Consider the following 15,149-nt stretch of genomic DNA (forward strand, 5'->3'; position numbering starts at 1 on the left):
CTTTCCTCGGCCTATTTCTGAAAGCAAGTTCATAGCGACACATTACTTCCTTCTCTCTCCTCAAATACATACCTTCTCTAGGATAATAATTGTTGCAGTCATTTTTTAGTTATCTTGGACTCTTCCTTCTCCCTTTTGCCTCACATAAATGGTTATCTATTTTCTTTCCATATATAAAGTCTGCTAGCCCATACATACCTGGTTGTAAGCAGAAGCCCCACCTTTGATCATATTCATAATCTAAGGTGGTTGCACACCATGGCCCACCATAATTTTCATCAAAAATGCACTCATGATGCCAGGTCCCATTAACTAAGAATGGAAATTCACAAGGTCTTCCATAGGAGTTCCCATTTCTGGTATAGATCTCTGTGGTGTGGGGAGGAAGTAGAGGAAAGGAAAATTAAAAACTGGACAATCACCTTCAGTTAACTGATTCCTAAATTTTCTGTGAAAGAAAGATTGCTGTTTTCACATAAGAGAATACAGTATCTAAGCGGGCTGCACGGTGTGAAAATTCAGAGCATGGATGCAGCATTCAGCTCCGAACTAAAATGCTGGCTCAACTGTGTGGCTGTGGACAAGCTCTCAGACTTCTATTAGCCTCAGTTTCTGTATTTGAAAGTTAGGAATGATAGTATCTAGCTCATAGGTTTGTTTAAGAGGATTCAATGAGATAATCCATGGAAAGCTTCACTTATAGTGGTGTGATGAAGAGCTAAATGGTCTTGGCTTGATCCAGCACGGATAAACTGATTACCATGGGTGGTAGAAGGCAGGGCTGCCCTGCCTGAGACTGAATTTACATTCTATTTTCTTTTCTTTAGTAAGAGTGGGGCCAGAAAAATACCTTGGAATCACTGAAGGTGGGTGTGGACTTTGGAATAAACTGTAGTTAGCCAGATGGACACATAGCCCCATTGTTCACAGATTGTTGATAGGATTGAGGTTGTGCATTTCGAGGAAGTGGGAGAAAGAACAGCTGGATCTCTGAGAAGGTTCTTGGAGAGGAGCAGGGCATGGTAATTCAGGTTATAAAAGAACCAGCTTTAGCTGGGCAGTCAAGGGACGAGCTGGTGGCCAGCAAGGTGGCAGAACTAGTTTTTCATTTAAAAAATTTCCCTGGTACGTGGAGAGGAGCTGAAAAATTATTCCGACCTCAAGCATGCCTAGAAATACTAAAGGAAGTGCTCAATACTTTTTCGGGTAACAGTTCTCTTGGAAAGGTGTTTTTATAGAACAGCTAACTGTGTAATTATTTTACACAGGATAGTTTACACAGGATAAAGGTTACCTTTATCCATATCCTTAGTTTGTTTAAAACCAAGGTCATTATCAGATCAAATAATGGCTATTAGGTAAAGCATAATGATCGGATCCTATCACCATTTATCAGGCTATTAGGGTCCATTAAAATGTCTCACAGCTTTGCTTAAAAGTGTGCTTAAGATGGTATTTGATTCCACATTCTGTATCATTCTCAAATGTTCATTTAACTGAAATATTATACTTAACAGTTTCAAATATATTAAGCAGCAGCAGAGCAGAAAGTAAGAATAATCTAGATGCTTTTATTTGCAAACTATCTTTTAAGGAATACTGGTTTTGTTTTCCTCTGACATAAATGATTTTAGACAGGATATTTCTGTTAAAGAGTAATTTGATCTTATATTTTATAGGGAAACTGCTTATTACCTATATTTCATTTTTTAAAATATTTTATTTATTTGTCAGAGAGAGAGAGCAAGCACAGGCAGGAGGAGCAGCAGGCAGAGCAGGCAGAGGGAGAAGCAAGCTCCCTGCCAAGCAAAGAGCCCAACGTAGGATTCGGTTCATGACCCTGGGATCATGACCTGAGTCAAGGCAGCTGCTTAACCGACTGAGCCACCCATGTGTCCCCCTATGTTTCATTTCTAATGATAACTAAGCTCCCAAAAGCTCATGACCACTTCTCTTCCCATATCATAGCATTTAAAAGGAGTCCCTGAGCCCGGCAACCATTACTTGAGGAACCATCAGTTTCTTCCTAAAAATCCTGTTTCTGTTATACTAAGTGCTTTCACATACATTTCTTTCACTTCCTCTTTACCATAAACCTGTAAGATTAATAGGGCAGGTATTACACTTTTTTGTGAAATCCCCATTTTTACAGTGACGTTAAGTAAGACATTCAGTAAACTGTAAGTGATAAGGATGAGAACTGGCTCTCTCCTTAGAGTACTTGACATGTTAAGGACAACTTGTGACTTTAATGGCTGCCTTCTCAGGTTTCAAGTTATGTTTCATAGCTCAAAGCTGAGCTTCAATTAAAAAGCTCACCTAGTCACAACATGCTTTGAAGAATGATAAGCATATAACCGCCACCACATCAGTAGCAGCTAAATTATGCTAACTATTCAGGAAGAATTTTATTCTCACACATTCTTCACTGCTACTGGACCTCTTAAATCCATGTGTTTCTCTAGGGAGACAGGCTTTTCCTGTCTTCTTCCATCTTCTTTCCATCTTCTGTGTGAATTTATGATGACAGCACTCTTAAAACAACAGCATATTCTGCAGTAGGTACAAATTGTGAGTTGAATCACTTACATGGAAAACTAACATTAATTTTTCCATTGAGGCAAAGTGGCTTCAGTGGTTAAAGAGGTGGGCAGGCTCCTAAGCGTTGTTCAAAATGTAGATAGTTCAGTCAATTTCCTCTGGACTTGCCAAATATTCATACTTGAAGAGTACGAGTGAGCTCAAGATATCTTAATGATTGATATAAATGCCTATCTGGATGCTAGTCAGAAGCAACCCCTTCGTAACATTTATACAACTGAAGTTTTCTCTGTGATGAATATGACTCACACAGGGTGGGGGCTGGAGAGAAAGGCAACCCAAAACACAATGACAAATAATTTTTCTTATATTAGAAGTAAAAAATATAGAGCAAAAATCAAGGGAGAAATTAAAAAAGCTGTATTTGGGGAATTCAATCACGGCTTTGATCGGTAGCTTTGCTCTAACAAGCTGGATAAACTTGGACTTCACTCTACTGGGACTCAGGTTATCTTATCTTTCTTATCTCTACACTGCTAGACAAAAGGTGGGGCAGGAACCAATACTTGGAGTCTGACACAAAGGGTCCCAGATAAAGTCCTTAAAACAGCAGTCTCTAGGAGCATCTGGGTGGCTCAGTGGGTTAAGCCTCTGCCTTCCGCTCAGGTCATGATCTCAGGGTCATAAGATCGAGCCCCAAATCGGGCTCTCTGCTTGGAGAGACGCCTGCTTCTCCCTCTCTCTCTGCCTGCCTCTCTGCCTGCTCGTGATCTCTCTCTCTCTCTGTCAAACAAATAAATGAAACCTTTAAAAAAGAACAAAACAGTAGTCTCTAATCTAAGAAGAGGAAGGGACTATTTAAATTTAAAAGAGTAAAACTGCCAGGACTTAATATGTGATTAAATGTAAATAATGAGAGAGGAAAGCAGGACACTCTAAGGTGACTTGTAGATTTCCTGTCATTCACCACTTAGATGGTACTAATCACCTGGAAAGAAATGGAGAAAAGGAGGCAGGTTTGACAGTGGCTTTTGCGCAAATTAAAACTTGAGGTATGTGGTGATGAATCAGAGCTGTGAGCCTTTTCTCAGAAATCTCTAAATTTCTTATTTGAAAATTCAGTTTTCCAAATATTGTATTCGGTAGGGTCAGGAAACACTTTCTGCCTGTGGGGTCTTGCTGTGGCATTGCTGTTTTGCTCTCTTTGGGGTGGTACCATAGGTAGATTCTTAGACTTTTTTGTGCTACTGATCATTTAGGCAGTTGTGCGAAATCAGAAGATCCCCTTGTTGGGAGAATATTACAAATGCATAAAATAAAAACCATAGGATTAGAAAGAAAACCAGTTAGACTGAAATTTGGGGGACTGAAGGAATTTACAATTACAACCACATCCCTTAAAAGAATTTGGGGCAGGAGACAGAAAGAGCCCTGCCAAGAAAATTATCCTTTCTGATCTTTGAACAAATACAATGAAACAAGTCAAATCCAGTTTAAAAGGCATTTTCCTTTCATTACTTGTTCTCTTAGCTGCCAAGTTAGAGAAAAACTTTCAAAGGGCAAAATGTAAACTTGCCATTAAGTGGTATCCAGAAAGCAATTGCTTCTTTTTTTTTCTTTCAAGGTTTTATTTAAATTCATTAGTTAACATATAGTGTATCATTAGTTTCAGAGGTAGAATTCAGTTTCATCACTAGTATTTAACACTCAGTGCTCATTAAAGCCCTCATTAAAGAGGGCAAATGGCCTCTTTAATGCCCATCTCCCCACCCACCTCCCCTCCAGCAACCCTCAGTTTTTTCCCTATAGTTTAAGAATCTCTTACAGTTTGCCTCCTACTCTGTTTTTAATCTTATTATTCCTTCCCCTATGTTCATCTGTTTTCTTTCTTAAATTCCACATATGAGTGAAATCATATGGTAATCTTTTTTGACTGACTTACTTTGCTTAGCATAATACATTCTGGTTCCATCCATATCATTGCAAATGGCATTCTTTTGATGGCTGAGTAGTATTCCATCGTATATATAGGAAGGAGCTGACTAGCATAAACAGACTTGTTCAACTACTCAAGAACTGAGGATTAAAGAAAAGGAAATCCCCATCTCTAATTCTCTAATCTAATATTTTCCCATAAGATTAGAACCTGACATCTCAGAAATGGATGCATCTTCAGTAGGAAATAGAAATAGTTACTGTATGAGAGAAATTTGTGCAGATAACTGGATCTCTAAGGGGCCAAATTTAGCTTAAATGAGCTTTGAGAGAAAAGAAAAATCTCTGTAAAGCTAAGTAAATTTACAAAGAAGAGCAAAGATGAGATAATAGTTAAGACTTAGAAAAGTGATTAAGTATATATTTATATATCAACGTTTCATGTAATTTCAGAGCAACATGATATAAAAGATTTGCTTGGGTGATAACTAATTACATTTAGAGGTTTAAAAAAATAAACCTATTCATTTTAAGTGAGCTCCCTGCTCATCATGGAGCTCAATTCATGGAGCCCAACGCAGGGCTTGAACTCATAATCCTGAGATCAAAACCTGAGATGAGATCGAGTTGTACACTTAACCAACTTAGCCACCCAGGAGCCCCACCTGACTTATTCTTTTTAAACTTGGAAATTTGTTATAATCTAGTTTCTAGACCCAGCATAAATTTCATGATCAGCTCCCTCATAGGCAATATTCGTATATAGTTGACCCTCAAATAACATGGGTTTGAACTGCAAAGGTCCATTTATATGTGGATTTTTTTCTATAAATACAGTACAGTACTGAAAATGTATTTTCTATTCTTTATGGGTTTTTTGTTTTGTTTTGTTTTGGTTTTTTTTGAGACAGAGAAAGAGAAGGCACACCCATGCGTATTTGAGTGGCAGGGGAGGGGCTGAGGGAAAGGGACAGAGAATCTTAAGCCAAGCTCCACGCTCAATGCACAGCCAGACCTAGGCCTCCATCTTACCACCAAGAGATCCTGACCTGAGCTGAAACCAAGAGTCAGACCCAGGCATCCCTCCTTATGATTTTCTTAATAGCATTTTCTTTCCTCTAGCTTATCTTATTTTAATACTACAGTATGTGATACATATAGCATACAAAATACATGTTAACCAACTGTTTACATTGTTCATAAGGCTTCCAGTTAACACTAGGCTGTTAGTAGTTAAGTTCTGGGTGAATCAAATTTTTAACTGCAGTGGGGGCAGTAACCCTAACCTTCACATTATTTAAGGGCCAGGTGGACTTATTTTTGAAAGCAATTGAGAAAAAAGTCCACTCTTAAAATTATAAATACAAACATCAAAGTGTGACAGACATGCCAAAAATAAAAATAAACTCACATGAGGTCTTCAAGTTTTTCCATTACATAAAAATCTGTAGACAAGGAGAAATACAATTTCCTTTATTTTTTTCTTTTTTTCTTCTTTTTATACTTTGAATAGGTTTGATTTTGTTAGGTCATTTGAATTTCATCCTGCATGAAGGAGTTCTTGTTACTCTAACGTCTTCTTTGCTCTGGAGTTCAGAATGTAATCACAGGAAATACATATGCTCATGTATCATAGAGATTCCAAATCCCAGGTTTACTACAGAGTGACTGTGTAACCTCTGACAAGGCACCCAACCCCTCCTAGCCTTACCTGTAAAAGGGGAAAAGTAGCACCAATCTCACATAGGCAGCTCAATGATAATGCACAGTGCCTGGTATTGAATGCTAGCTCACTGCCCTTACCAATGCATGACTTTATTTGTGATCAGTTGTGCATGTTCAATGTCACGTTTACCAAATACAACAGCAAATGAATCAAAGTTCCTCTCCAATACTCACCATGATAAGGCTGGTCACAGAGGTTTTCCTCTGTGCCTCCTTTCTTCCACACATCAGATGAATTTGTACTTGCTATAGCATGTCCATTCTTCAGAGCCAATCTGTACTGGGCAGCTCCATACAGAGAGTAGTGCTCACATTTCCACCACAGTAAGGCACTGGAGTCGCAGCTGAACATTCTCAAGGAATCTGTGGGTTTGGTAATATCTAGCCCAAGGCACTTCTGGGATTGCAAATGAAAGAGTCGATGCTGGGACACCCACTTCCATAACATGTCCCTACTTCCATCACAGTCTGTTGCTACTATCCAGTCATTCAGTGGCTTGATGCACTTGCCCATGTTTTCATTGACGATGGTGAATGGATCATTACCTGAGTCAAGACAGACAGTCAAAGAAGAAATTTTAGAATTCTCGACTATGTGGTTAGCCTTGGCCCCTGCTTGCTGAGGAGAGTCTGAGCACCACTGGACTATTCCCACCCTCCAACCTCTATAAACCGCAATGCCCTACACAAAGTCAGAGGACACTGGTATGGGTTAAGAGCATGAGCTAGTCTGCCAGGTTCATAGTCTGTCTCTGCTACATATTTCCCATGTGATCAGGGCAAGGTATTTAACCACTATGCCTATTTCTTCCTTTGTAAAATAGGACTTCATATGGAATGTTAAGTTAAAATGAGCTCATACCTCTAAAGCACTTAGAAGAGTATATATATGTATATATATGTTATTGTTATTCCATGAAATAACCCCCCCCTTTATTTAATGAGATGAAGAAGCTCCTTAGTTTTCTTCTTCCTTAGACAGCTGGTCAATGAAAAATATCCTGAACTTATTCAGGACCATAGTTCTGTCTTGCTTATGCTTTGGCTACTATGGCAGGGCAAATTATTACATGGCATTAATGTGGCTCAGAAGAGATGCGGAGACTTCTGAGGGCACCGAAGTAGAATAATGGGGTAAAGGGATGAGAAGAAATGAAGGTCTGGATACTAAGGATAGGAGAGAACTGTGTTCTCCACCACAGCACCTTCAGGAACATGATGGGAAGCCCGTGGGGAGGGGCTAGTGGGGGAGGCTGCTGACTCTGTGGATCACCTAGGGAGGTTGAACCTGAGCTCCAGAAATGACCTGAATACAGAATTCACCACAGTAGGTTTGGACAGTAGGAAACTCAGAAGCAATGAATGTAAGCTGAAAGCTAAAGGAGGACCTCCCTGAATATTTTCCTGGCAATTTCTCATGAATTAGAGAGACCTCAGTGATGACAGAAACTGAAGTTCTGCTAACTTGGTGGAATGGGGCTGCAGAAAATATTTATTTTGATTTTATAAAAACAAACTAATGCATTGTTATTGCACACCTGAGTTTGTGGAACAAGAGTCACATCTGTAACAAATTACAATTGAATAATTTGGCCAGTGCTTTTACAGAGAAGCATTTTTTTGAAGTCATAGCACAAAAGTCCATGTTGATGAGACAAAAACTGAAATATCTTAGGCAAATTTAAACAATCATTGCCAATAAACCAAAGGGTTCAGCAAAAGGCCCTGTAAAACTTTAGTTCCCAGAAGGCACTTTCATTTTGATGCCAGCTTCCAATCACTGATTTTACTGATGAAAGATACCTTTTCTAATAATAATTCACAGGCATTTAGAGTTAAAAATTCTCATGCTAAGGACTTGGGGGGAAATTTCATTATGTAAATAATAACTATAAAATTAAGTCAAGTTTCAGCTTGAACTTTAAAGAGAATTTTTGTTATTTTAAACAGCAGCAGCAGCAACAAGAGAAATAATAGGAACAACCACAAAATCCTGTATAACATTAAGTTACTTTTGCTCTCATATCTGTATTTTTAAATATTACATAGAACTGCAGCTAGGTGTCCTTGTCATAGCAGCTTCCATCCCTCACTCTTCCTTCCTCGACATCTCTCTGCCATTCTCTACATTATGGACACCATTTGGGAGGACAGTTAATAAGAAAAGGAAAACATACTATCTTAGATTATCACTCACTTTTATCACACAGTTTCTCCAATGCCCTCCCACATATTCAATATCCACTCAGACCCATGAGGGTCTTTCAAACTATCCTCTCTTTCCCAAACTATTCTCTCTCATTTCTCCAAAAATATCTTGCATTCCAAAGTATCAGCAATTACTGCAGAAAAAAAGAAGTTTGCTTCTGCAGGAGAATAGGCATCCACCACCCTTCCTGGAACTTTACCCTCCCTTGCCATGTGGTCTCATTGCTCTCTTTTCTGGGCACTTTGTTCTGTGCCCTTTGAACCCAGATAGGTGAACTGGGTTAGCAGCAACTTTGCTACCTTTGCAGTTCGGAGTTCCAGACTCCTCAAGTTGCCATTGCAGAATTCAATAGATTAGCCACAGCTGTTAGTATAGTGGAATAAGCAGTGAAATAAGGAGTTAGATGTCCTAGATTGAAGACCTACCTCAGCTACCAGTTAGCTGGGGACCTTAGGGAATTCACTTAATCTCTCCAGGGTCTTTGTATCTCCAAATATAAGATGAAAGCAGAGAAATATAAGATATCTACGCCATTTCCAGTACTCACATCCTGTGCTTCCACAAGATAACAGTTCTCCTAGCCTTGCAGGTTTTACCAGTCTTTGTAAGTTCATTGTATATTGTTCTTGAACAGATGTTCATAACTTTATTATGCCATGCTAATGCTAGTAGCATTTTAGGTCATTTGAATCCCATTAGTATCAAGCATGTGCACTTAGGTAACAGTGATGCTTTGTAAATACTTTTTATAGAAGAGAAAAAAAATTCACCCTTTCCCATTTACTATATGTTTTACGTCTAGGATACCCATAGACTTAAATAAACTTGTAGAAACTCTGAAAGACTACAGGAGAGATGTGGAGTAGCATGGAGAAGCTATGTTAAAGAGGAGTTGCCAAACTTACCTAATTGCAACATCTATGTTCATAAATACTTGCCTTATTCTAAATCTGTCTTTTAACCAAATTAAAATCAATATGTATTATTAATATGTATAATCAATGTTTGACATCTATAGTGGTCACTTAGCACAGACATTAATTATTGATATGATTTAAGGAAACTTGCCATTAGCCTTCATACATAATGTATGTCTAAGCTTTCATACATAATATGTAAGGTAGGGAGAGTCTTGTCTTCTCCTGATTTTCCCCCTCTCTTTCCATACTCTTAGCAAAAGCTATTCAGTCTGCCTCAGTCCTGTGACCCTATTGGGATGGTAGGGATTGCAGAGTGGGAAGGACTGAAAATAATCCCTTTTTAAAGAAAATTTTTTAAATAAGGGTATATAAAATATTTCAGAAATGTATTACACTTTGAAAAGGTAGTTACAGAGCAACTTATAAACAGGTTCTTTATTGATAACCTTATGTTGCACCTTGTTCATCTTACCTTATATTGGTCCTAAATGGAATTTTAATGTTTACCTCCACATACAATATTTGGGCAAATCTAAAAGGCAGAGGTTGATGAAAAGAAGCCTCATCATCCCTAGTAGCAATTTTTATATGCTTCATTTTATATAAATATTCTAGTGGTGTCTGAAAGGAAATAACCAAGTAACATTATCATATACTGAAAATGAATTTTTAGTATGCCGCATCCGTCAAAGGAAAACCATCTCCTATTGTCTAATCATTAGGTAACTTCTGTCTTTCCTAAACCAAAGAGCTTTGCACGTTCCAAAGAGAACTTGGACATCAACATTTTATAATCACAGGCAAATGGAGAGGGAGACGGAGGCAGAAGGATGAAGACTGCAGCGTTTTTAGTTTCAGGGGTACTTCTACAGCTCACAATGTTAAGCATTTTGTGGAGTCACCACCACATATGCAGAGTGTACAGGTGGAGTAGGAAAGAATCAGAATCTGGGTTTGCCAGTTCGAAAACAGATCCCAAAGTGACCTTGGGTTTATGACAATCTACTAGGAGATAGAAAGCTTTGGGGTTCAGATTGGGTGGTGTGGGCTGGTGAGAACCTAGGAGTGCCAGAAGGATTGTTTTACTTCAAGCTGTTAGCTCTCCAAGGAGGCAAAAAAGTAAACTAAGAAATTGGCATTTCCCCAAGGACACAGAGGAACTCCTTCAGCACCTGAGCAACCCAGACCATCTGCACAAACCTAGCTGCATACACGTGACAGAGTGCATGCCACTACCAGCATCATGAAGCTGACACACTGCCAAACAAGTACTGAAAGGGCTGGAGTTTCAAACTTCCAGTACTTCCACTGATGGGACCGCAGGTCTGTCTGAGGGTGTGTGTAAGCTGGCCAGAGCAGTTGCTAAGGGTGAGGAAGGATGCAGGAAAATCAAATACCTATGAGGACCTAGTGCAGGGAGAATGGAGTTAAGCTGGTGCTCTTTGCTTTTGGTTGATGAGAAAGGCCAGGGATTGCAGAGATTGCAAAAATTAAGGAAATCTTTAATTCCATGGGGGAGACAAAACAGTCAGACTAAAGCGGAAACAGATGGAAACCAAGACTTCAGTGACTGAAAGGTTAGTGTGTTTTGACTGTTAGTTATGGCAATGTAATTTTTCGCCCTGGATTGTGGGGTAGGTGGAATAGAACTCTCACAGCCAGTAAAAACTCCCTGTTGGGAGTTTCCAACAGGGAGGGTAAAAGAAGAACGGAGAAGGGTGAGCAGCCCAGACCATCTGCGCACTAAAAGATCCTTGATGTAGATAGGGTGATGTCACTCACACTCAGGGAAGCTTTTCCCCAACACTCTCTGAAAAAAGTCTAAATCTGGCAGTAACTTAGTTTAGCTGCCACAAGAAAATAAGAGCCACAGGGGGGAACCTACAGTTTTCAAAAAATTGCCTTGCCCATCTTTTACTTCCTCAAACAGGCAAGGTAACAGAAGTGGTAGGTGGTGAAGGCTCACTGACTGTCCCCCTGTGCAGCGCAACTAAGAAAGTCCTCAGGGAACCCTTTGCCAAGGCGAAAAGAAAGTAAAAGCAAACTCCGGTTGCTGCCAGGGGCCATGGTGAGGCTGGCACTACCCAGAGCATCAGCGAAGGGAGGGAGTCTATTCCTGGTCCTGCTTCCGCAGTTAGAGGCAGGAAGGTGGTCCTCGGGCAAGCGACCAGTGTTCCAACGTGTGGCCCTAGGCCTCGAGGGACTGTTCTGGAGCCGAGAAGCTTAGAAGAAAAGACCGCTGCTCAAGGCTTTCGGGGAGAGCATCATAACGGAATGATGATCATGGTCACTTTAGGAGACATAGCTCACGCGGACGTCTTTTTTGACGTGCACCTTTGGCAACGGTGCAGCGAAGTCGGGCAATCGTTAATCACCCTTGGCGCTGTGATTAGACAGTTCCTCTAGACACTGAGTGGCCAAGGTGGCCAAGAGACGAAGGAAGGGCGACACGGGCTAGTTGGAGTTTGAGGGGTGCTGAGGAGCCTTTTACTCCGGGGAAGCAAGACTTTAGTGGCGAGAGGGCCAGGAAGGGACAGGGGACCGGCGCAGAAGGCCGCGCGCCTTCTCTAAGGCGGCCTCTTCTTCTTCAGCTAGAAGAACGCCCTGCCCCTCCACGACCCACCCCGCCCTCCGCCCGGAGTCCGAGGGCCACGGAGTGCCTTCTCCCCAGACCTCCCCTTCGGCTGGGTCACTTGTTGGGCTCCAGACCCCCGAGGCAAGCAGAGGGGACGAGACCCGGAGCCCAGCCGGACACGAACTCAGAAAAGCCTGCAGACCCCACAACGTCGAGAGCCCCAGCCGCCGGCGGGCTGGCGCGCCCGCGGTTACCTGTACGACCAGAGGGCTCCGCCAGACCGAAGCTCCTGAGGAGCAGCACGAGGAGCTCCGCGGCGCGGCGAAGGGTCGTCCAGCGCCTCCTCATCCTGAGCCGGCCCAAGCTGTCCAACCCGGTCTTCAGGCGCACGCGGCACCCACCCCTCCCGGTGCGCCCAGCCTGCGCTTTTGCCGCCAGCCTCCCCGGGGGTCCTGCCCCGCCCCCCCGCCCTCGGCCAATCAGGCGGGACGGGGCGGGGCAAGGGCGTGGAATTAGTGGCGGGAAGACTGCCAGCTGACAGGCTCACCTTCTGGAGGATCGACCCGCGGAGAGGCGGGAATTGCGCGCGGAGCGAGAGAGCGGAGGTCGCGCAGACTACCGGGTTTGGGGGTCCTGGCTCCCGCCTCTTCGTCAGTAAAGTTGAGGGGACGCGGCACTTGCTGGGATGTGACAACACCCTGGTGGTGGGTTGGGTCTGTTTAGGACCTTGTTCTCTGTGTACTTCACCTCAGTGTGGGAGGACTTCATTGCCCGGCAGGGCGGGAAAGGCAACCACATCCTCTCGGTCCCCAAAGCGGAAGTCTGCACCCGTAGGGTTGCTCCTGCGGTCAAGCTAAAGAATCCAGGTGTCCTTGGTTGCGTCTTGTGTATTCGGAGAGCGCCAACAAAGGCGCAGTAATGGCACGCTGCAGTTTCACCGCAATTGTTACAAAGAATTACAAGCAAGAGCTATTTGAGTGACCCTACAATCAACACTTCCAACGATTTAGGCCTTATAACCATCTGATCTTCGCACGTAAGCTCTTTTCTTAATAATTAAATGAGAACCATCGTCATCATCATCATCATCATCATCATCTGTAGAAATGTACAAGTCTGCACCCCAAACCAGCAATGTGAGAGTCTCCCTCTCCCTGTGGGATCTGCAGTCATTATAAATAGGCTGACCTAAGTTGCCTGGGTGTGAATGTCCTCTAATTTCAAACCTCATAAAGGCACACGGTGTGTACCCAGAGTCACCTTCGTTGCTGTCCCCCAAGAGTGAATTCTTCCACAAGCAGAGGAGCATCTAGGTTACCTTTCCTGATTCCAACCACCAAGGCTTCGCTGATGGCTCCCAAATCTGCCTTGGTCGGTTCTCTCCCTACCTGGACGTTTTAGTTCAGTAGGTATATTAAGCACTTGCCATTATAGGGATGGGCACCTCCCAGGATAAGATAAAAAGACAACATCCCTGCCTGCTCACGTTTACTGAGTACTGGTGGAGATTAAGGTACACACAGTTTAACTCAGGGCAGAATGAATGGGGAGACTGGACAAAGCTTCCAGGAAGACAACACCCAAACTGGGCCTTGGGCAGTGGGTAGAAATTTGATCATGCACAGCTGCTTAGAGAAAAATAATGACAGAACGGCAGGAAATACAAAGCAGTATGAGAAGAGGTCAGTCCAGTATGGCCACCCTGCAGGGTGCATGTGTGTGCATGTGTGTGCGTGTGTGTGCGTGTGTTGAAGGTAGTTGTGGTGGAGGCTTTAGCGAAAATGACAACAGAGAGGTGAATTGTGGCTATTTTGTGAAGTGTTTTGAATATGATGTGAAAGACATTGGTTTGATTCTCTAGAACTGGCCAGTGGAAAGTTCTGAGTAAAACAATCTGCTACTGCTCCGATCCCCTTTGCATTTGTGACTGCTTGCCTTTCTGATCCTGCCCAGCCTGGAGCTAGTTGAGGGCAGGGGTCTTACCTTCTCATTATACCTTCCTATATTGAGCACCAGGCCTGACCTCAGAGTAAGCTCTCTATACATATGAATTTACTTAATTAATAAATTCCTGTAATCACCACCTTAGGGTAGGGCTACAAGAGCTCCTGCTTGCATTATGTTGCAATAATTTCTCAACCGACCTTCCTGCCAGCAATTTCCCTCTCAGGCAAAGGAATCTTTTTTTTTTTTTTTTAAGATTTTATTTATTTATTTGACAGACAGAGTTCACAAGTAGACAGAGAGGCAGGCAGAGAGAGAGGAAGGGAAGCAGGCTCCCTGCTCAGCAGAGAGCCTGATGCAGGGCTCGATGCGGGGCTCGATCCCAGGACCCTGGGATCATGACCTGAGCTGAAGGCAGAGGCTTTAACCCACTGAGCCACCCAGGTGCCCCCAGGCAAAGTAATCTTAAATACTGTTTGGAACATGTCACCTTTCTTCTACTCACATCCTTTCAGTCTAATTGGGAGTTCAGGGGGGATTTTGAACCCCTGAAATTACATACTGCTTTATGAATACACTTAAAAAAAATTTTTTTTTTGAGAAAGAGAAGAGGTCCAGGGCTTTCATGAGAGTCTCAAAGAAGCCCATAATACAAGAAGAAAACTTATGTAGGATAAAGAAAGCCTCTCTACAATTTGAACTTTTACTTTTAATTACCTTCCTATGTCATGCCTTGGTTCAAGCAACCTGTCTGATCTGTCTTGCCTTTTCCTATATCTGCCCATATATCCATATTTTCTCTAATCTAGAATGCCTCTTTTCCCTCTATCTTGTCTTAGTCCTTCCAGTTAAGACTCTGCTCAAATCTCATATTTTACATAAAATGTCTCTAAGAATCCCTAACCCTTGGGGTTCCAAACATCTAGATAAGGTTGTACACTGTGTTCACTTGGCATTTAACATGTATGCCTCCTGCTACTTGAGTAGTTGCCCCTTACTTGCGGTTTTGCTTTCTGTGGTTTCAGTTACCCTCAGTCAACCACAGTGCAGATGATCCTTCTTCTGATGGGTGGTCAAAAGGTCAATAATGGCCTAAAGCTATGTCACTACATCATTCAGCTCATTTCATCTTATCATGTAGTCATCTTATAAGTTCCTGTCATCACTAGGAGGATGAATATAGTATAATATCTTGAAAGTGAGAGAAAGAAGAGAGACGACATTCACGTAACTTTTATTGCAGTATGTTGTTATGTGTTCACTTTTTATTACTAGTTACTGTTGTTAATCTCTTAATCAT

At 42.1% G+C, this 15,149-nt stretch overlaps 1 protein-coding gene across 2 annotated transcripts in view; it reads right to left on the bottom strand.

Annotated features, from left to right (window-relative positions):
• The window catches only part of LOC116867898 (CD302 antigen), a 131,255-nt gene extending 118,937 nt beyond the window's left edge, over positions 1-12,318 (bottom strand). Inside the window, exons 1-3 of one of the 2 annotated variants that reach the window (XM_032857903.1) lie at positions 12,160-12,317; positions 6,376-6,747; positions 199-369 (exon numbers count right to left, since the gene is read on the bottom strand). In XM_032857903.1, coding sequence (XP_032713794.1) covers positions 199-369; positions 6,376-6,747; positions 12,160-12,253 — 637 coding nt within the window. In that variant the 5' untranslated portion in view covers positions 12,254-12,317. Of the gene's footprint in view, positions 1-198; positions 370-6,375; positions 6,748-12,159 lie in introns of both variants that reach the window. The other variant, XM_032857901.1, reaches the window with a different exon arrangement.
• Between the last annotated feature and the right edge of the window lie 2,831 nt (positions 12,319-15,149).

The sequence above is a fragment of the Lontra canadensis genome, unplaced genomic scaffold, assembly GCF_010015895.1.
Source record: "Lontra canadensis isolate GAN:19392208 unplaced genomic scaffold, GSC_riverotter_1.0 scaffold13, whole genome shotgun sequence".
NCBI classification, from domain to species: domain Eukaryota; kingdom Metazoa; phylum Chordata; class Mammalia; order Carnivora; family Mustelidae; genus Lontra; species Lontra canadensis.